This window comes from Caretta caretta, chromosome 4 (assembly GCF_965140235.1).
Source record: "Caretta caretta isolate rCarCar2 chromosome 4, rCarCar1.hap1, whole genome shotgun sequence".
Classification (NCBI taxonomy): Eukaryota; Metazoa; Chordata; order Testudines; family Cheloniidae; genus Caretta; species Caretta caretta.
In genome coordinates, this window is record NC_134209.1 from 19,800,579 (window position 1) to 19,822,948 (window position 22,370).

Consider the following 22,370-nt stretch of genomic DNA (forward strand, 5'->3'; position numbering starts at 1 on the left):
ACCCCCATACACACACAAACTCACTCTCCTGCTGGTAATAGCTCATCTAAACTGACCACTCTCCAAGTTTAAATCCAAGTTAAACCAGAACATCTGGGGGGGGGGGGGGGTAGGAAAAAACAAGAGGAAACAGGCTACCTTGCATAATGACTTAGCCACTCCCAGTCTCTATTTAAGCCTAAATTAATAGTATCCAATTTGCAAATGAATTCCAATTCAGCAGTTTCTCGCTGGAGTCTGGATTTGAAGTTTTTTTGTTTTAAGATAGCGACCTTCATGTCTGTGATTGCGTGACCAGAGAGATTGAAGTGTTCTCCGACTGGTTTATGAATGTTATAATTCTTGACATCTGATTTGTGTCCATTTATTCTTTTACGTAGAGACTGTCCAGTTTGACCAATGTACATGGCAGAGGGGCATTGCTGGCACATGATGGCATATATCACATTGGTGGATGTGCAGGTGAACGAGCCTCTGATAGTGTGGCTGATGTTATTAGGCCCTGTGATGGTGTCCCCTGAATAGATATGTGGGCACAATTGGCAACGGGCTTTGTTGCAAGGATAAGTTCCTGGGTTAGTGGTTCTGTTGTGTGGTATGTGGTTGTTGGTGAGTATTTGCTTCAGGTTGCGGGGCTGTGGCAACGGGCTTTGTTGCAAGGATAAGTTCCTGGGTTAGTGGTTCTGTTGTGTGGTATGTGGTTGTTGGTGAGTATTTGCTTCAGGTTGCGGGGCTGTCTGTAGCTCACGAAAGCTCATGCTCAAATAAATTGGTTAGTCTCTAAGGTGCCACAAGTACTCCTTTTCTTTTTCCCATTTTTAAAAGTGCCTAAGTCACTTTTGAAAATGGAGATCTAGGTGTGTTTGAAAATTTTACACTAAATAAATAATAAGTGCCATGCAACTTTAGTGGTAGTCAATCATTGGATTTTGGGAGCATTAATTGATCTCCATAAACTGAACCCCAAAGCTTATGAATAAAAGCATATTACTGTGGGCACTCTAAAAGTATTACAAATAAAGTTGTTAACGCTGCCCAGTTAAAAGTTCAGAAATGGATAAGTTAAAGCTGCTAAAGAAATGTTAGTCAACATATTGAATATCCTGTATTTTTTACTTCTATTAACATAATAAACACAGTGACACAGCTATTTTTAGCTGTACCGTATGCTTGTCTACACATGTTTACATTAAATGTAGATTACAGGATTCACAGAGTGGCTAAGTTAACATTGCTGAAGACACCTTAACTTTTCCATTTCCTCACTTTGGGGATTTTAACTATTCAACATTAAAATATTGTTGTTTTGTTTTATTTTTAAAAAGGTCTGTAGTGGTTGTATACATTTATGGAGGTAATATATTCAATTAGTTTGTTCTCACAAGATCAAATGGTCCACTCTTAATAGTAATTATACAGGTCAGTATAGACACTGCTTCGGTGTCAATGAGAAAAAGAAAAACTCCCAGCTGACTAGCTAATAGGCACCACTCAGCCGAATGTGCCTCTTCATTGTGAAAAACTGCATTTACTTATATGCACTGCACACTTAGGCCATAACCATACCAACTGCACCATGCCGCATGGACAAACCCTTGCATCCATGTAGAGCCCCATCAAAGTCAATGTGGCTCTGTGTGAGGACAGGGATCCATCCACACAAACCAGCTTGCAGAATCAGGGCTTCAAACGAGAGCTTTATTACACGCATAGATACTTTATGTATGTGTGGACTTGTAAGTGTGAGTCTTCTAGTGGATATACTCCAAATGGTCATAAATTTGTAAACTCAAGCCCAAAATTTTCCAAAACTAGCTAGAACAGTATTCTCTGAATTTCCATGCTAAATTTGAACTTTTATAGTTCAGCTGCTTTCGTACTCTCTGCCTTCTAAAATGTGGTTTTAAGAATAGGAAGTAAGTATTATTAGGAATAGAAGAATATCCTTTTTCAGCTGTATATAAAACTCAAATACTGCTGAACAACATTTCCTCTGTTTTTTAAATTATCTTTGGAAAACTTACCTCAAAAAAGAGAATATTTTCACTAAGTTGTGAGCAAGCAAAAAAATTGCTAACATGAACTGCTGTCGGAAAACATACAAGTGTGTATATAGTGAGAGGAAGGGTTTGTAAGAAATTTTAAGTTACAAGGAAAATTATACTTAATATAGATGGATGTAACACATGCCCACGACGAAGATAACCCATCAACACAATGGAAAGATAAGACAGTTCACGTTTTCTTACCATATGGCACACGGGGATGGTTTCCATTTGCTATGCTGCTATCTGACACTCCAGCAGCTTCTGTTATTGGGCCAGTGAGGGGAATTGTGCTCTCATCAGTTGCTTTGACTCCAGGAAGCTCTTTAAAAACAGGTGTCTCCTCCTCTTGAATTTTATCAAGACTTTCATCCGATATCCTTGACAAGGCGGCTTCTTTCTTTAACTGGCCTAAGAAAATGCCAGGGTTACAATTCTAAATTGGATGGTTCGGGTTATTCAAACTTATCTATATTACTGCTGGTATTCCTAACAAAATGCCAGTATCATTAAAAATATAAACTCAAATACAGCACCTTGAGTGGTTTGGTTTCTGTTTTGTTAATTAATCTAGACATACATTCTTTCATGGGAATTTATTACTAGCATATTTATCTTAATTTGCCTCTCTGAGAACCATGAAAATGCCTTGTGCCTATCTACAAGTTCACTAGGTGATGTTATTGAAGTCCTCCAATTTACTAATGCAATCTGAAACTTTCTATTTTTTAAACTCTGCAACCCCATTCAGTGGACATCACAAGGTAGTTTTGTTTTAAGTTAAAAACCTATTGTAAAACAAAAAGCCTTGATTAGTTTAACTTTACAGTAAAATAAAAGAAATGGTTTAAATACACTGTGCAAATCCTTTTTCTTTCCTTTAACACCTATATTTTAAAACCTAAAATAGAATATATTCAAGTTCACAAGGGATTTTACACTACTTGCATTTCATCTACCAAATACTTACTTGCTATTTTTCTCTTCATCCATGGACACACAAAAATCCACACTAGAACAGCAAATACTATAGCTATACCAAATGATATTAGGACTATTATCCATAAAGGAAGTACCAGTCCTAGCACTGTGAAGAGAAAAGAAGAAGAAAGTTAAAGGTTAAATGTGCAAAAATGTCAGTTCCTTAAAATATTACAGCTTCAGAACTAAAGATAACACACTGCCTACTTCTGCTGCACCTGTAACAAAATTGAACCCCACATCTTGGTAGCCAATAAGCTCTTTCAGCAGGGCTGGAGTTCTGTTTTGATGCAGCAAGCCTGTACAAGGGAAGGGTTAAACCTTTTGAAAAGGGTCAGTTTGGCCAATTAAGACCTCAATTATGGCAAAAATGAAATTTCACGTATTTAGCAAATGCCATACACTGAGGTCAAGAACGAACTGTTTCTCTATGGTTAGAAAGTTACCGTTTGAAGTGGATTTACAAACTATACTGAAAATAAATGCATCGGAACAGGAATTTCACTTGAGAATATTCAGTGCAACTCCTTTATTTACACTGACTAAAAGAATAAAGAAAAGACTCTTAAAAATGTACAGGCTTGAGTGTTACAGATTCTCAGTTGTTGTCAGCCTCAACACTTAGAGATTTGGGGGCCATACTTTCATGAGTATTTTCTTGGGTACTATTTAGGCATGTATATACCCTGAGATGCAGAAGAAAGTTGGTGTTAAGGTAGTAACACTGGCAAAGTGGGTGTTGTCTCCCCCTCTGGGGATTGTCCACTAGAGAACAGCAGCTTTTTGTTACTGTCACCAAAGGAAGTAACATCATCAGGTCATCTGCACTGCATGCAAAATGTTCTCAGTCCACAGCCTCCTGGTAACCCATGTGAGAGGGATGGTCAGGTTCACCCACGCATCCATAGGTAACCCTGACTCGTGTGGTTGCACAATGGGATATTTGAAGTCCTAAGATGGCATGCACAGGTTTTAAGACTTGGTCCTTAGGATTTCTGCAACAATACACATAAGCCCTGCTCCTACTCCCATAGAAGTCAGTGCAAAATTCCAGTCAACATCACTGGTGCTGGACCAGTCCCATAATGAGTGCGAACATCAGTATTTTAGCATACATCAAGACATATTGTCCACTACGGTAAATCTTTGCTTTGGACAATAAACCCTGATGCTCACCTCAACATCTGCTTAATAGGCCACCTGAGTGCCTTGCTCACTAAGGTTTCAATCCTGCAATCCTCAATCATGTGAGTAACTCGTACTCACATGAGTAGCCTCACTGAAGTCAACAGGGCATCTTGAGCAAGCTCAATTTGATTATGTATTTAGGAGTTGCAGGATCAGGCCCTAAAGAAAGAACGAACTTGGGCCTTGATCTTGCAAACACTTACCTTTGTGTTTATCTTGAAAACTATGGGAACACTCACATGCTTAAGTTAAGCACCTGTGTAAGAGCTTACAGAACAGGGGCCTTGGAGTCTGATTACTTATTTTGCTTTGTCTAAAACAGACCTCGCCCTTCATTTATATATTTCAGAAAGCGTGACAGGAAAGGAAGAATGTTAAGATTACTCTTTTGTTTACATTGTTTATCAAGCCACTGCAGAATGCCTGGCTGACACGCTGTGAACCGAACTAGAAAGGAACATTTCTGGTGATCCTTAAACAGCATGTGCACCAATCCAATTAAGAGAAGGGAATAGTTACAGTACTATCCATCAATATCCCCTTCAGAATCCCCAGTCCCTTCCATGTACTATTTGAGGCTTGGTCTACACTTAAAAGTTCAGTCAACATAGCTACGTTGGTCAGGACTGTGAAAAACCACACCTCTCACTATTCTGCCCTAGCCCCCTATGTAGATGCAGCTATGTGGAGGAATGAACGCTTCCATCATATGTAGCCACCATCGTTCAGGGAGATGCTGTTCCTACACTAACGGAAAAACTCCTGTCGGAGTAAGCTGCCTCTACACTACGGGCTCATGCCAACATAGCTAGGGCGACGTAGCACTGCCAGTAGTCTCGTTGTAATATAGACACACCCTCAAAGGAGCTGCCTTAATGCTACACCAGCTGTGGACAGTTTCTTATCTTGAGGGGAAAATAAAGGAAATGAATTTAGATACAATGGGCCAGACTCTCAACAATGTAGCTCCATTGGGTATGCCAGTTTACACCAGCTGAGGATCTGGGCTGCTAACTGCAGTTTTAAAAAGTCTGATCACTCTCACAACACCCAAGCAGCATTAGAGGGACTGCAGCACTGTGTCCTCGTTGGCAAAACATCCTGAAAGAATCCAAGTGGGCTGGTCCTGTGCCTCCAAGTGACAGAGAAGAGGGCAGCAATGGAGCTAAGGGTAAAAAGATAAAACCCTCTGAACAGACTGCTTGATCTTCAGATTGTCATAAATCTGTATGTTAAAAAACAAGACAACCATTAAGGTTCTGGGAGACTAACGGAGCGAGATCTACGAATCCTTTGCCTGTATTATTTGTTAACGTAAGAATTAAACATGCATTAAGTTTTTATTATTATTCAACAGTGCACATCAGGACCTGTTAGCAAATACAAAATGAATTAATACTAATGCATGGCAGAACAAAGCTTTCCTTCTGGACTTCACATGCAAGAGATTGCACTCACCTGGTGCCCCTGCGTACATGACGGAAAACACATTAATTGCTACTGTAGCAGCATAGAACGCTGGAAGTGCACGAAGACCATTGGGTACAGGGTCTTCCTGCATAATAATGAGTAAAGAGGAAAAGTCACATGGGTTTGTTTTGTACACAAGAAACAGGACTAGCAAAGGTTGAGCAAAAAAAATCACCCACCCCCACAATCAGGTGGATGAATCTTCTGGCTTTTCGCCCCCTACTTCCAATCACTGTGTTCCCTACTCTCCAGCCCAGTTACCCTGGGTAGATGCTGAGGAAAAGATTTGGGTCTGTATGATTATTCATAAAACCTACTTTCATAGCAGTGGTGCCTCCAGTCACAAATAGTATAGCAGCTTGGGGAAGGCAGCCACCATAGCAGTTCAATGGTAAGTAATTTAAATTTATTGGTAGCAGTATTGTCTTGTGGATGGCAGTATTGTCTCGTGGACTGCAGTCAGGAGACCTAGGTTCTGTTCCTGGCTTTGTCACTGACCTGTTAAATGGCCTTGGGGAGGTCACTTCATCTCTCTGTGTCTCTATTTACCCTCCCATCCATTTATGTGTCTTGTCTATTTAGACTCTAAGCTCTTTGGGCCAAGGACTCTCTCTCACTATGTGTTTGTACAGAACCTAGCTCAATGGGGCCCTGATCTTGGTAGGGCTCTAGGTATTACTGGTATCACTGCAGTGACTTATTCAGTGATTTCTAAAAACATATTTCTAGCCTCTCTGTTTAAAACCAAGTGTACACTGAATGTTATCATCTGCTGACAAAGGTTTCTGCATGTGCTAAACAGGTAACTGTATTAAATCGGAGTAGCATATTAACAGTCACATGTATAAATGTAGCAGATGAGTGTAACAGTGAAAATTCAAATAAATCCTTGTGTGCCTCACAAGTAATGCTGTTCACTGTAAAGAGCGGCTATTTATCCTACTGTTACAGTTCTTTGAGATGTTGTAGTCATGGGGGTCTCACTGTAGTTTTGCATGTATCTTACATGCACAAGACCAGAGTTTTTTCGAATAGCAGGATCTGTTGGGGCTGTGCATGTACACTGTGCCTCCTCATGCCAGGGCATAAAGGGTAGGTCGGCCAAGACTCTCCCTCTCCCTTTAGCAAAGCTTTTGATATGATCTCCCACCGTATTCTTGCCAGCAAGTTAAAAAAGTATGGATTGGATGAATAGGACTATAATGTGGAGAGAAACCTGGCTAGATCGTCGGGCTCAACGGGTAGCGATCAATGGCTCGATGTCTAGTTGGTAGCCGGTATCAAGCGGAGTGCTCCATGGGTCAGTCCTGGTGCCGGTTTTGTTCAACATCTTTATTAATGATCTGGATGATGGGATGGGTTGCACCCTCAGCAAGTTCGCAGATGACACTAAGCTGGGGGGAGCGGTAGATATGCTGGAGGGTAGGGATAGGGGCCAGAGTGACCTAGACAAATTAGAGGATTGGGCCAAAAGAAATCTGATGAGGTTCAACAAGGACAAGTGCAGAGTCCTGCACTTAGGATGCAAGAATCCCATGCACCACTACAGACTAGGGACCAACTGGCTAAGCAGCAGTTCTGTAGAAAAGGACCTGGGGATTACAGTGGATGAAAAGCTGGATATGAGTCAACAGTGTGCCCTTGTTGCCAAGAAGGCTAACGGAATATTGGGCTGCATTAGTAGGAGCATTGCCAGCCGATCAAGGGAAGTGATTATTCCCCTCTATTCGGCACTGGTGAGGCCACATCTGGAGTATTGCATCCAGTTTTGGGGCCCCCACTACAGAAGGGATGTGGACAAATTGGGGAGAGTCCAGCCGAGGGCAACGAAAATGATAAGGGGGCTGGGGCACATGACTTACCAGGAGAGGCTGAGGGAACTGGGGTTATTTAGTCTGCAGAAGAGAAGAGTGAGGAGGGATTTGATAGCAGCCTTCAACTACCTGAAAGGGGGTTCCAAAGAGGATGGAGCTTGGCTGTTCTCAGCGGTGGCAGATGATTGAACAAGGAGCAATGGTCTCAAGTTGCAGTGGGGGAGGTCTAGGTTGGATATCAGGAAACACTATTTCACTAGGAGGGTGGTGAAGCACTGGAATGGCTTCCCTAGAGATGGTGGAATCTCCATCCTTAGAGGTTTTTAAGGCCCGGCTTGACAAAGCCCTGGCTGGGATGACATAGTTGGGGGTTGGTCCTGCTTTGAGCAGGGGGTTGGACTAGATGACCTCCTGAGGTCCCTTCCAACCCTGATTTTCTATGATTCTCTGTTCCCTCACGGTTCCTTTGGCAGCTGAGGATGAGTCACAGGTTCCACGCTGACCACAACATCTCAAAGATCCAGAGTTACTCTAGGGCAAGTAACCATTCTCTCTTCTTCGAGTACGTGTCATTGTAGATCCCAGTACAGGTGACTGGCAAGCAGCATCTACACTGGATGGTAGGAGTGAGGCGTTCCAGCTGCATCAGTCAAACAGTGGTAGCAGTACTGCTCTCCTGAGCTTGGCACCTGACCTGGCTGTCCTGTCAAAGGCATAATGTTTAAAAGGAGTCAGTGGCTTGCCTGCAGCCTTGCAGATCTCAGAGACTGGAATGTTCCTGTAGCAGGCAGAAGAGGCTGCCTGTGGCCTGGTAGAGTGTGCACTGATGTTCAGAAGGAGAGACTCGCCAGCCATCTGATAGAAGGTAGAAACACACATTGTGATCCATTTGGAGGTTGTCTATCACTAGATGGTTTGGCCTTTTGATGGGTGCCATAAATGGCCACAAATAGGGAGAGAGACAGCCAGAAAGCGTTGGGCCTATTAAGAAAATAGAGCAAAGTTCTGGACATATCCAAAGTGGGAGGAGTGGTAGATACGCTGGAGGGGAGGGATAGGATACAGAAGGACCTAGACAAATTGGAGGATTGGGCCAAAAGAAATCTGATGAGGTTCAATAAGGATAAGTGCAGGGTCCTGCACTTAGGACGGAAGAACCCAATGCACCGCTACAGACTAGGGACCGAATGGCTAGGCAGCAGTTCTGCGGAAAAGGACCTAGGGGTGACAGTGGACGAGAAGCTGGATATGAGTCAGCAGTGTGCCCTTGTTACCAAGAAGGCCAATGGCATTTTGGGATGTATAAGTAGGGGCATAGCGAGCAGATCGAGGGACGTGATCGTTCCCCTCTATTCGACATTGGTGAGGCCTCATCTGGAGTACTGTGTCCAGTTTTGGGCCCCACACTTCAAGAAGGATGTGGATAAATTGGAGAGAGTCCAGCAAAGGGCAACAAAAATGATTAGGGGTCTGGAACACATGAGTTATGAGGAGAGGCTGAGGGAGCTGGGATTGTTTAGTCTGCAGAAGATAAGAATGAGGGGGGATTTGATAGCTGCTTTCAACTACCTGAAAGGGGGTTCCAAAGAGGATGGCTCTAGACTGTTCTCAATTGTAGCAGATGACAGAACGAGGAGTAATGGTCTCAAGTTGCAGTGGGGGAGGTTTAGATTGGATATTAGGAAAAACTTTTTCACTAAGAGGGTGGTGAAACACTGGATTGCATTACCTAGGGAGGTGGTAGAATCTCCTTCCTTAGAGGTTTTTAAGGTCAGGCTTGACAAAGCCCTGGCTGGGATGATTTAACTGGGAATTGGTCCTGCTTCGAGCAGGGGGTTGGACTAGATGACCTTCTGGGGTCCCTTCCAACCCTGATATTCTATGATTCTAAGTATGCAGCTTCTTGTCTACTAGAGTCTCGTGCAGGATCACAAGTCTTAATGAGCGTAGAGCACTATCTGCTGGCTAAACAGTTCTGCGAGTCCTCAATTGTGGCCTATACCTCCCAGTACCTGGAGCCAGAGTGTTCCATGCACTGTTATTACAGCGGCCACAGACCTGGCCATTTGTGTCGAAGACATCCATCACTGTTTGCAAGGCCACTTTGATCACCAGTTGACCTTCTCAATACATGGATGGTGGACCCCAGTAACCCGAACAGGGCAGTGGCAGCATACTAGATGAATAGGCTGGCTCTTAGGACTGGCATTGGACTGGTCAGTACCCAGACAAGGTTGGTGGCAGCTGAGCCTTGTAAGTGAAGCTGGCAGGTCTTTCCATGGCGGTGACCACTGAAGGATAGGCACAAACGTCTGCTCAATGTATGTGACTCTCCTAGGCAGAAGAAACACTGTGTACATCTTTCTGTGGAATTAGACCGTTGCAGGATGGACAGGGTTTGAAGCCCGCCGGTTTTGAGTCCACCATGCTAAGTAACCTTGTATGGAAGATGGGGGGAAATGTAATGTGGGGGTGCGAAGGAAGGGGGCCTAACCAATAATACTCAGTCCAGATGAGTTGATCTAGATCATGGCAGTTGTATGTGTAAGAATCAGAAGAGTTCTGACTGCTTGTAGAAGGTTTAGCCAAAGCTTAGAATTAGCGGCTTGGATGCTCACCAGGTTCTCTCTCACTGCCAAATGCGAGGGAACTGAGCGGAGGGTCGTGACCATCCCATCCGTTTTACCCTCATATGGGAGCACGAGGAGGCATGCACAGCCCGGACAGACACTGCTATACAAACACACTCTGGCCTCACACATGAGGCACCTGTCACCGAACGGTGGGATCCAGGCTGACATGCATTTTAATCCCAAAGTTCTCCTCATCCCACACAAATGTGGCATCTCCCAACTTTTATTGTTGACATTTATTTATATTAGAAATAAAGGATGAAGAAGCTGAGGTTACTGAAGAGTTACTTGTGCCAAAGGAATTAATGCTGCATCTATTTAAATTTCCTGAATGGTTTTTGTTCTCCTCGTTTTGGGTCTGTGTGACATTGCATCCCACATTTGGGCCACAGCAGATTAGAAGATCTGAGGGAGGCAGAAAATGATAAATAAAGGAGCAACTGACTTCAAGCACTGCTGTCTTGCAAACAAATGCAGACAGAGCTTGTAAATTCCATAATGTGGAACTATTTGGTTTATTGCTTCCGGGATGCTGCTGCCCTCACCTCAACTGAAGCCACTGAAACCCAGCTGCCACTGATTGAGGCTTCCTGAGTACCCAGGATAACATACATCTTTTTTTTGACTTCTGGTGTATCAGAAAACCAGAGCTTAGAATTTCACACCTGTTAAACTCTGTTTTGTTACTTGGCACTAGCTAATTCACTGCTTTTAAATAAAGGCTATGCTAGTGCTGTCCTGGTTAAGCAGCATTCATTATAATTTATCATCATTGTGCAAAGCCATTTTCAAGGAGATATGCTGATAAAGCAGCCATCCCAGTACATCATGTCCCAGTGAAGCAGTGTATACTAAAATTAATGCTTTAGATTTACATAGCACCCTTTTAACTCCTTGGAAATGTCAACAACCAAATGGTGCATAGCCAGCAGTACAGCAGTCATGACCTCCATGCATTGGAGTGGAGAGTTGCTAGCCCCTTACCTTCTTTAAAATTAAGAATCTAATCAGCAGAAACAGCAGTCCAGACATCAAACCAGATAACAGTGGGGAAATAAACCAAGAGGCAACTGAGGAAAAAAAGATATAACAAACAATAAGTGGTAACATCCCATGTAACTGAGGAAGTTCTGTATTTATCAAACAGGAAAATAACCAATGGACAATGTTTATGTTGATTCTTCTCGCACAGCTGGCATTGTGATTATATAGCTTGGGTGCTCTCCTAGGATTTCCAAAAGCTTTCAGCACTGGCTTACGTCAGTTCCCACTGAAGTTGATGGGAGTTTTACTAATGCTAAGCACTTCTGAAAATCTCACGCAGGGGATTTCCAGAATAACACTGGAATTATAGAAACTGCACCACTCACAAGAATTTCCATTGCTGAATGCTATCGGAATAAGAATCCTGATCTTTGGTTAATCTTTATAGCCCTGAATCCTGAAAGCTGCTCTGGGTGAGCAGACCCCTGTTCCAGTTTGGAGCTCCACTGAATTCACTGGGACTCAGTGCAGGCACAGGGATCTGCCTGTTAGGGGCAACTCACAGGGTCAGGGTCAGGGCCAACATTTATTGCAACAAGTTACAGAATATACTGTGTGATCTGAGTTCTGTCTATGTTTTGACAAGGCAAATAATTTTTTTACAATTGTCAAAAGTGCTCAGAGCTGACCTGGCTCTTCTCCCACTGCAGTCAGGGGTAAAACTCCCACTGCTTTCCCTGGGAGCAGAGTTAAGCCAGTGCTGAATACTTCTGAAAATCCCACCCAAGAGTGCTTACGGTTTGAGATATGTGGTTTTAAGAACAGACTTCTCAGTGTAAAAGTTTTGTGCACACTGATGTTTCACGCTTGCCTTTTGGCTATTTTACCTTCAACAAAAATATAAGAACCGAATTGTTTAAAAATTGTAGTTTCAATTAGTCAAATGCCCCTGTGGTTCACTAGTACCGTCTCCCTAAAAACAAACATAGGGCTAGAGTGTGACTTGGACTAAGTGCCCATGCAGAGTAGTAAGAACCCCCTTAAACTCCTACAGGGGCTACCCTAGATCTTGGGACCAGGGGCTCAAGCGTAGGTGGGTGCTGCATGAATGCTTACTCCCTCCTTGGAGCAAGGGGGGGGGGAGGGGATGAGGGGCACCGTGGCTCCACCCCTCATTTGCTGGCCAGTGCAGCTGAGCCTTGTGTGTGTGAGGAGAGAAGAGAAGGGAGATGTCAAAAGTTGCTGCTGGTATCAGCCACCACCAAAAGTACTACCGCTTGGGAGTTAGCAGGGGAGGAACCGTCAGCCCAGGGAGTGCCCCTGAGGAACAAAGTCTCCAAGAGCTACTTCTGGGGTGATGCAGTTTACACACCACCCCTTGCTCTGGACTGTGCCTCAAGTCATTCTCTAGCCCTTAGTGAACATGACACACACATTCCTTCTGAACAACAGGATTTGAGGGGGATAGAAGTTAAATACAGCACATTACAATCATGAAAGAGTATTTCTGTATGCAGTCAGTGCATGATTTTCCACATACCCTCACGCATAAAAGGAAATGTCAATTACCAATCTTGACAAGCTGCATCCACTGAACACCCTGCGTACCGATTGCAACAAGTGAGAATCCAATGGTAGCACCTACTATGCAGTGGGTCCCAGATACTGGGAGTTTCAAGAAAGAGGCAATCAGCTGCCAAACAGCAGAACCTAGAAGTTGAAGGTGGGGGGAAAATATCAGATATAAACAATGATAATAGCACCAACAATAACAACAGTGTACTGCATGGCTCTCTCCACCACATGCTCACATTCCTCTCGCAAGGCTGCCTACTCCCTGCACCCACAATAGAAACTTGAACAAAACATTCTTTATGATGTTCCGTCAGCCTCTAGAAGGACACATTGACATAGCTTACCTCTGAACTTCACATCTCCTTGAGATTCTGTCTTACAAACAGCACTTCCTGACCACTCCAATATTTACGGACCAGGTTTATCTTTAGTTCAAGTTTGTCCTGTTGTCTAGTTCAGGCTAACGGGACATTGGGGTGGCACAGAAGTGTTTTACTACAGTTGTGCTGCTTTTGGGTATCTTTTAACCTTTATGACCCATTTGATCAGTTTGTGCATAGAGTCAGAGCTAACAAGCATAAGAGTGGTTGCTGGGGGAAAAAACCTCACTTTCGGTAACGACTGCGGATACCCTCAAGCATACAAGACAAACATAAGAACGGCCAAATTGGGTCAGACCAAAGGTCCATCTAGCCCAGTATCCTGTCTTCTGACAGTGGCCAATGCCAGGTGCTCCAGGGGGAATGAACAGAACAGGTCATCATCAAGTGATCCATCCCTTGTCGCCCATTCCCAGCTTCTGGCAAACAGAGGCTAGGGACACCATCCCTGCCCATCCTGGCTAATAGCCGTTGTTGGACCTATCCTCCATGAACGTATCTAGTTCTTTTTTTAACCCTTTTATAGTCTTGGCCTTCACAACATCCTCTGGCAAAGAATTCCACAGGTTGACTGTGCGTTGTGTGGAAAAAATACTTCCGTTTGGTTGTTTTAAACCTGCTGCCTATTAATTTCATTTGGTGACCCCTAGTTCTTGTGTTAAGAGAAGGAGTAAATAACACTTCCTTATTTACTTTCTCCACACCAGTCATGATTTTATAGACCTCCATCATATCCCCCCTTAATTGTCTCTTTTCCAAGCTGAAAAGTCCCAGTGTTATTAATCTCTCCTCATACGGAAGCTGTTCCATACCCCTGTGAGACATGAATATCCCAGCATACCCCAAAAGAGACATGAAAGGTTTGACCAATAAGCTGTGGAGGTTCTTGGTCTCAAATGTTGTTGGAGCAAGCCCAGTTACTTGGCAGCAGAACACTGTGGTGCATTTTGGGTGCTTTGCAAAGGTGAGTACTGGAGGGTGCAATGCCCTTTCAACAACACTGACTACCAGGGGGGCATGAAGCAACACAGAGAAGCTCCAAAGTGGCTGAGTATCCCAGCGTAGGTCGGAACACACAATGCTCTTGCTGGGTGACGAGTGGTAAGGTAAGGAAAAGAAAAATCAGAGAAGGAACTAGATTCACAATTAAGGGACAGACACAGTTTGAGCAAAAAACTGGAGCAGTGCATCAAGAGAACACTAATGCTAGTTTGTCAAGCTCAAGGTCTTAACATCCAGGCAAATATTCCAGTGCCATTGCTCTCCGGACTGGGAACTCGGCATGGTCCATTCAAAGGCAATGAGTACACCCCATTCATTTGGGCACATTGTTCAATTCGCCAGGAAGCTTTGGTGGCAGAGACGACGTCAGTGGAACTGAAAAAAGGTAGTTGAGGTTGGAAAAGTTGTGAACTTTAACAAAGCTAAGCCCACCAGTACACCCCTCTTTGCTATTTTATGTGAAGAAAAGGGCATTCAACAATGGCTGCTCCTCTTCTACACGGACATTCGTTGGCTTTCACATGGCAAAGTTCAGAATTGCTGGATATTGCTCAGAGAAGACCCAAGATTATTCTTGCTGAATGTGGCTGAATACCTCGCTGAATACCTTACTGACCAGCACTGTTTTTTTCTGAATGCTTCTGTCCACGGGCAAAGGGTGACATTGGTTCTCAACCTGGGGGACAGAAGGCATCGGAGAGAGTGGCCACCATACCCTTTGCATATTGCTAAATGGGCAGAGGGTCTGAGGGCAGTTCAGGTATGGGAAAGGTTGAGAACCACTGCAACAGAGAATTAGAGAAAGAAGGCAGTGGGAAGAGAATGCATATTCAAGAGAAAAGGAAGAAAGATAAAGAGACAGATGGGGCTGAGGGAGAGGATTTTTAGGTTTTAGAAAACCAGAGCATGCCAAGAGAGATGATAGAGGGTGGGAATGAGAAAAGGAGTAAGAATAGGGTCAAGAGGACACATCAGCAGGTTATACCGTGACAGTAGGAGACACCCCAGAGTTCAAGACTGGGATTAGAGGAGAAAGAATACTAGGCAGGGACCACTGCATAGTGGCCTTGCAGGATGCCTCCCCCCAAATCTCCACCCTGACTGAATTCCTTATGCATCTAGGATGCCACTGGTGGATCAAAGTGCAGTCTTTCAGTCCTGCCACAGCATCCTGTCTCTTTCACAAGGCAATGGTGGCCTAGGCTGCATCACTCCAGGAGTCTCTGTTGAGTCAAAATCAGAGCAAGCTACAATCTGTGCAGAAAATAAAGTTCAGCTCTTTCTGGAGGTAAATGGTGAGATGTGTCTATTTTATAATCTCACAGGTTTGACACATGGGGTCAGGCAGATTGCTTCTCTCGAAGCCATAATTATTGAAGCTAAAGCATCAGGTTGCTTGGCCTGATGCAGGCAATTGAGGTCACAAGCTGGGCATATCTCCAAATGCTGGACTCAACAGTCTCTTTATGGCTACAATCCCTTTGGCTCACTTTCTCACAAGTCCTGCTAACTTTGGCTTTTCAGGCCCTGAACATCTTGAGCCAGATTTTATACCCAGAACTGAATTTGTGTTTTCTCTGGTGGCTATAGGATGAAATAAATCTTCCCTAAGTGGGTGGTTGTCTCTTGGACCGGGCAGCTCACCCTAGTCAAAGTGGTCAAGGGTTTCATCTTAGGTGTCTGATAGTAACAGGCCTACCGCTCAACAGCATAGAGACCAGGGTGCCTTGCTGTGCCCTTTGCTACTTGTCACTTGCAGGAGCTGGGGAACCTCTTAGGCAAGCCATACGGACAAACAGGAAGTTCCCTGATTTTTTTCTGGCAGATCAAGGAACTTCTGGTCCCAGGATGGATGCTCTGTCACCTGTGGAAAGCAGAGGTCCTTTGCCTTCCCGCTAACAGGCAAGGTCCTTCAGATCAAAGTGAGGACAGAGTCCAGACTGGCCCAGGTAGAGGATTGAAGTGGCCTGAATTGTCTCTGTGATGGGTGAGGGTTGGCGCATTGACAGAAGTTCATAGGGCTCTGACACGGGCTGCACTAGAGGCCGGAACTCTGCATCCGGACCAAATCTTTCTGTGCCCGGGAGCACCAGCCACAGCACCCCGGCTGCCGTGAGAGATCCCACCTCTCCCAACACACTGCAGCCAGTACGGAGTGCTTTGCAGAGACCCTCAATGACTGGGGAAGGTCTCTTAGCATGTATTGTTACCCAGAATCCCTGTCCCCCCTCTGCTCCGTGTAGCAGGGAAACTCTGGAGGCCTTGGCATGGAGCCACCTGGGAGTTGGGGGCTGTGACAGAAGCAGACAGGAAGCTGCTGCCCCTCTCTCACTGCCTCCTGCCTCAGTCTCTTGTTGGAGCTCAGCACCACTGTTGCATGGCAACACGGCTGCAACTGTGTAGAGAAGCCAGTGTTTGAAGGAGTCCTCTGCTTCCAGGGCGACAGTGCCAGATGCTCTGGAGGGGAAGCTGCCCTGCTGAGCTTGGCAGAGGGCAGCTGGGCGTGTACTGATGCGTCCCAGTCCTGGCACTCTGGGAAAATGCATATTGGCTGATTCAAATTTCCTGCTCTGAATATTTACAGGAGCCTCTCTAGGATACCTCACAAGAGGGCTCTCGGGCCTTCAGAGTTCACGGGGTAACGTGCTGAAAAGATTATGCACCAGACGAGCCACCTGAAGTGCTGAAACAGAGCACTGTGAGGAAGTTCTGGAGCACCAGGACCAGTGACTTGATGGACGAGAGCGAGGAGAGAGAGGGAAGATGTGACGTGGCAGAGAAAACATTAGTGGATTGAAAGCTACAGAAGGGCTGGGTGGAGCAGCAACGGATAAGGGACAGGTCGGTGATGCTGAGGAGACAAGGTGATGACCAGAATCAGAAGACCAGAGGGAGCAGTGCTTTGTGAAGACTGTTTTGGCAAGTAGACGAGTTGATCTAGGCTTCAAGATCAAACAAGGCAGAAAGAGCAATAAGGTGGGCAGCCAGTGGCAGACAAAGGCGATCAACATTGAAGTGGAAGGCAAGGGGAGACAAGTGGAAGGATTGTGAGGAGAGAGAGAGCGACAGGAGTCACAAAGGAAGGTGGATGGAGGGGCTGCGTGGTCAGCAGATAATAGTAACAGAGTGGGAGGGGAGAGAAATCAGACTGAGCGTTGTTCAAAAAGAGGAAGGGAGGGGCTGGAAGTGACAGGAGCAGGAGAAGAGAAGCCCAGTAATCCTAATGTGATTTCTGGGAATGACTCCGAATGGGGGACCTAAACCATACAAGCCCTTCTGAGGATGGGGACTGGAATTTTATGATACCAATGCCCATTGCTAGGACAACTATCACCTGAGTAAGCACCAGCTCTTCAATATGACCTTTATTGGGAAACTCTGGCTGAGTCTGACCAATCTGACACATTTAACTCTGATCAACGAACATGATGGCAGAACCCAAGGTACACTTATGAAAATGCTTTAGACAGGTTTGAACAAGAATTTATCATTTTAAATCAGCTATTTCATGATCAAATTTCCCTCTTACAGAGATCGAGCTATTCAATCTTGGCACTGCATATAGCTCAATATGGAAGTCAACTAGTAAAACTAATCTCTCCCGGAACTCTGTCCCAAAACAACTGGCACTTCTACCCCTATTGGAAACCCTAGCTGAAACAAGGAGCACCTGCTCTGTAATTTATAGGTTTCTGTTGTCCTACTCTAAAATTAGAATAGATGAACTTATAAACTTTTGAGGCCAGCACGTGGGATGTGCTGTGAATGAGAAGACGTGGTAGAGTCTGTAAAAAGATCAGATAGGTCAACCAGATATAAAATTGTAAAATTATGTAGCAATTTTTTTTAATAAATAGAATATACTTGGTTCCCTCCCTGATAGGTCACAAAAACATGTGCAACAAAACCAAAGCTGTGCTGGAATTGTGGCAAGATTGCTCATGAATACACAAGGTGTGACACTATCCCTTATTTTATCATCCCCAGCCAGCAGAAGGTAGGAGAGCTAGAGAGAAAGTAATTGGGGCACTATTAGATGGTAAGACCCAAGGAAGAAAGGTGACCTAGAGATACTTAAGGCAGGAGATTGGGGACCAGAGGGAAATACAATTTGGGTGAGGGCAGAATTAGCTTTTGGAGCCTGCAAAGCCCAAAGTCATAGAGGCCACCGATTGTCTGGACCTGTGCAGCTCAAATGTTGGTCTCTCTCACCAACAGAAGTTGGTCCAGTAAAAGATATTACCTCACTCACCTTGTCTCTTTTAGATCCTGGGATCAACACAGCTATAACACCACTACAAACATTCTCCATCTTTGTCATTATTGTATAAAGACCACAGGCTTTGCACTGCTCCCACTATGACCACCTAGGGCTGGCATTTGAGACTTGTGAAGTCCATGACTTTTGATTTTGGGGGGACCTCAGACCAATCTGCAACTGTGGGTAAATGCTATGAGCATGACTGCTGCAAGTTCCCCCTCTTAGCCAGCTGCCTATCTCGCTCCTGTGCTGTGCACATGGCAGTAGGGCATCCCACAGTGCAAGAGGCAGCTGGGAAGAGTGGACCAAGCACAGGACTGAGAGCAAGGGACTCCAGGCTTTCTAATCCCAGCTGTGACATTGTCTTCCTCTGCTGCCTTAGTCAGGTCACCTAAGCTGTCTGCCTGAGTTTCCTATCAATAACACTGGGGTAATAGTTGTGACAATTGGTTGATGCTATACAAGTGGTAAAATTCACCAAAATGCCCCCCAAATCCTACTGGCCCCCAAAGCTCCAGCTTACTGGGAAACCAATTCAATGAAACACTGTAAATGCTGGGAACGATGCAGAGTCCAAGGCTAAGTAGCAGAGCCCCACTGCTGCTCTATCAAGTTACGTTTAGGTGTGCCCTGAAGAATCATTTCATTGACCCTCCTCAAATTACTAAAGCAGACCCTGTGCACAACAGTGTGACCACGGTGGGTAAGAGTCCATTCCATGTAGAGAGAAAATTTGTTTCCCAAGCTTGCCCAAAGAAAAGGGAGAAAAAGAAAAGGAGAAAAACAACCTGGTTAAAAGGAAGAGAGAAAAACACAAAGGAAAAAAAGCAATTGGTATGGATAAGAAAGGAAGGAAATCTGGAGAGGAAATCAAGGCAAATAAAAAGAGCATTTGCGGTTAGTGAACTTTATTTCATTAACTCAGAGATTTAAAATGTGGAATTTATTTTTTAAAGCCATCACTGGAGGACAGGAATGCAACAAGTCACAAAATTCAGACTGGCTTATATAAATGTCTTTGCAAATGAGCTTTGTTCTTTGAGCTTCTGGCCAGATGCCTTTGCAGGCAGTATTCAATGCTTACCAATCTGGCCACCTTTGCCTAGACTAGGGGTTTCCAGGACTGGGGTATCAAATAGATACAAATGAGGAAAATGGAGCCTTCCTGCTAAAGGAGATCATGTTTATTAAGAATGTACTGTCAGAAGACATGTGTCACTTAAACTTCAATGCAGGGTATGCTGCACCGGAGCAAGTGCAGTTTAAATTTATGCAGCTACGTCTGTGCTAAAAGGCCCCCGTGTTGGCAAGTCGAAGTATACAGTGTAGTGGTACTAGCAAACCTAGAAAAAGGCACTATCCTAGATCTAGAGAGACCTAGTGTCTGAGGATTTACCAGACAATAAGTCAGGCACTGGGCCAGAGATATTATTGTACTCTTCTTCCCAGAATTTGGCATTATCTCCACAAGTAGTAGTCATGGTAAGGGGCGGGGGCGGGGGGGATGATATCCCAAGTGACTGACTCCTATCCCTCTTGGCTAGTGAAAGAAAGCAAAGATCTTCTGGGAGCCCATGCCATCTCCCCTTTTGAAGAGGTATCCTGATTCCCCACCCCAGAGCACACAACCTCCTAGCAGTATTAGAGAAACCAGCACTCGATGCTCAGACTGAAGCACCCCACAAAGTGTTTTCTGGAGGAAAAGACAGAGAACAACAGCTGTGTGTGTTAGGCTTTGTGCAGCAGATACTTTGCTGACAAGCACTGTGTGCAAACTGTGGGGAGATTAGAGGAATTAGACAGAAATGCATGGGTGGGTATAGAAGGGAAGGATGATAAGGTGCAGAAGATTCTGAGGGGAGGAACTCCTGCGTGTGCTAGGTGGGGTGAAAACTTTCATTTAAAAATAAGATGATATTCCCACATAATCAGATGACTTCAGCAGCTGGGGCTTTAAGGAACACATTGCAAGACTGTACAGTGGTTGTAGAGAGAATGTAGGGTAAGATTGGGGTGACCACACAGACTCCATTTTAATTGTTTTTATACATTGAAAATTGTCTCTTCTGGCTCTCCCTAACCTTTTTAAAATGTGGTTGCATCTGTGCTTATTGCTGTCCCTTCCTATCACGTCTCCAAAGTTCACAGCACTTCTTGTATAGAAACAAAGAACATGGTCTGGGACTAATTTCATTTCCCTCTGAACGCAGTATTTGATCTAACCAAGGCTTAGATTAAAAGCAAACAAAAGCTATGTCAGTAGACAGAAAAAACAAACACGTCTTTTAGTTTTATGAGGGACTATGAATCAGAAGGATTAAAATTACATGAAGTTGGTCACTCCCTAATCTATTATTCCTTTTAATGTTGTTATGGCCCTAGAACAAGTATACAGTAATTATAATCAGTCATGTGGTCAGTGAAGAGTCTAAGTGAATATTTTAATTTTCTAGTAAAATTAACAGTTTGACTAAATCCTCAGAATAGGTATTCACTATAAACTGCCATTTCCTCAAGATTTTTTGTATAAATAAAGACACATAAATGGTGTCTTATCCTATTAATACATTTTCCAAATTAAAAGTCACTTATTCAGTGCCTCTTTAGACCATTTCATAGAATCATAGACTATCCGGGTTGGAAGGGACCACAGGAGGTCATCTAGTCCAACCCCCTGCTCAAAGCAGGGCCAATCCCCAATTTTTTCCCCAGATCCCTAAATGGCCCCCTCAAGGATTGAACTCACAACCCTGGGTTTAGCAGGCCAATGCTCAAACCACTGTGCTGTATCTCCCCCCAATGATTTATTCAAATCATTTTACAAAACAAGCGTTCTTTTTAAAAAATGAAAAGTTATGAACATTAAAGAAAAGACAGTGATTAGAATCTAAGTAATAAAAAAAGCAAGAGACTCATAAAAGTAGTCCAGGTCTCCTTTTAAAAGAGAAAGAAAAACCAGACATGTAAGTACTGAAAGTTGGAGTGTCTAAACGGCATAGAAAAATGCATGATGAACAGGATTATAACTAGATGCCTATAGTTACTCAAAAATTAAAGACGTTTACTTACCAACCATTGCACTAACTTCTCCTGCCATCAGCAGATCCACAGTACTGTTGTACAGATTAACATCAATGATACCTTTCCGAATTGTTTCTCCTACTTTTGCTCCCAGTAATACTGAGCCAGCGGTTTCAAAAATTGAAGCCAAAATGCAGGCCTGGCGCAAAGTGACCACACCAGAGCCCACAGCAGTCCCAAAAGAATTGGCAACGTCATTTGCACCAACTGAAAATGCCAAAATAAAAGCGACGATAAAACCCACAATGACCATCCATAGGTACTCTTCCATTGCCATTTTTCCCAGTGTGTGCTTGTAGGTAAATGCTTCCCCTTTGCAAATATTTAAATAGACAAAGTTGGAGAGTATTGTAACAGATTTGTAAAGCAGATTTCTTGAAAACAATTAGTTCTCTCTGGAAAGTGCTGGGAAGTGAACAAACTGCTAACTGCTGATTTTTAAACTACTGTCAATACTGTTCATTTGGCTGTGTTCAGTCAGCAGTGAAACACATTCCATATTTTGCATCACAACTGGCACAACTGCAGCGTCCTCTCCTGTAACAGAAGAAAGATTGAAAAAGTGAAGCAGTCTGTCTGCAAAGCTTGTAACAGTATGTCCTTTCAGAAGTAAAGAAATTATTTAAATCCACTAATGGGATCTATTTTTGGCACGTGACAGTGCTAACCATAAAGCAATTCAGACAAGATTAAAACTAGGTCAACTCAAAAGCAATACAAGTTTTTAGCGTTATCAGTGACTGAAATATGTACTAGGTCACTTTGAGAGGATATATTTGTAAAGTTTGTTTGTTTGTTTTTAAATTCTAAGCAAACAGTGTGACTGGTCCTCTCTGAAAAACAAGATGACTTTTTTTTTCTTGTAGTAAGTGAATAGCTTAAAAAGAACCAGATCCTCAGCTGATGTAAGTTGGCCTTCCCCCATTGACTTCAATGGAACTATGTGAATTTACACC

General features: G+C 43.9%; 1 protein-coding gene across 5 annotated transcripts in view; it reads right to left on the reverse strand.

Annotated features, from left to right (window-relative positions):
• The window catches only part of SLC20A2 (solute carrier family 20 member 2), a 73,756-nt gene that overhangs the window by 26,229 nt on the left and 25,157 nt on the right, over positions 1–22,370 (reverse strand). For all 5 annotated transcript variants that reach the window (XR_012668007.1, XM_048846637.2, XM_048846640.2 and 2 more), the window contains exons 2-7: positions 21,403–21,951; positions 12,685–12,825; positions 11,116–11,201; positions 5,673–5,769; positions 3,016–3,132; positions 2,250–2,456 (exon numbers count right to left, since the gene is read on the reverse strand). Coding sequence is in view for 4 of the 5 variants with exons in the window: in XM_048846637.2 (XP_048702594.1) it covers positions 2,250–2,456; positions 3,016–3,132; positions 5,673–5,769; positions 11,116–11,201; positions 12,685–12,825; positions 21,403–21,691 (937 nt within the window). In the remaining variant the exon portion in view is untranslated. The remainder of the gene's footprint in view (positions 1–2,249; positions 2,457–3,015; positions 3,133–5,672; positions 5,770–11,115; positions 11,202–12,684; positions 12,826–21,402; positions 21,952–22,370) is intronic.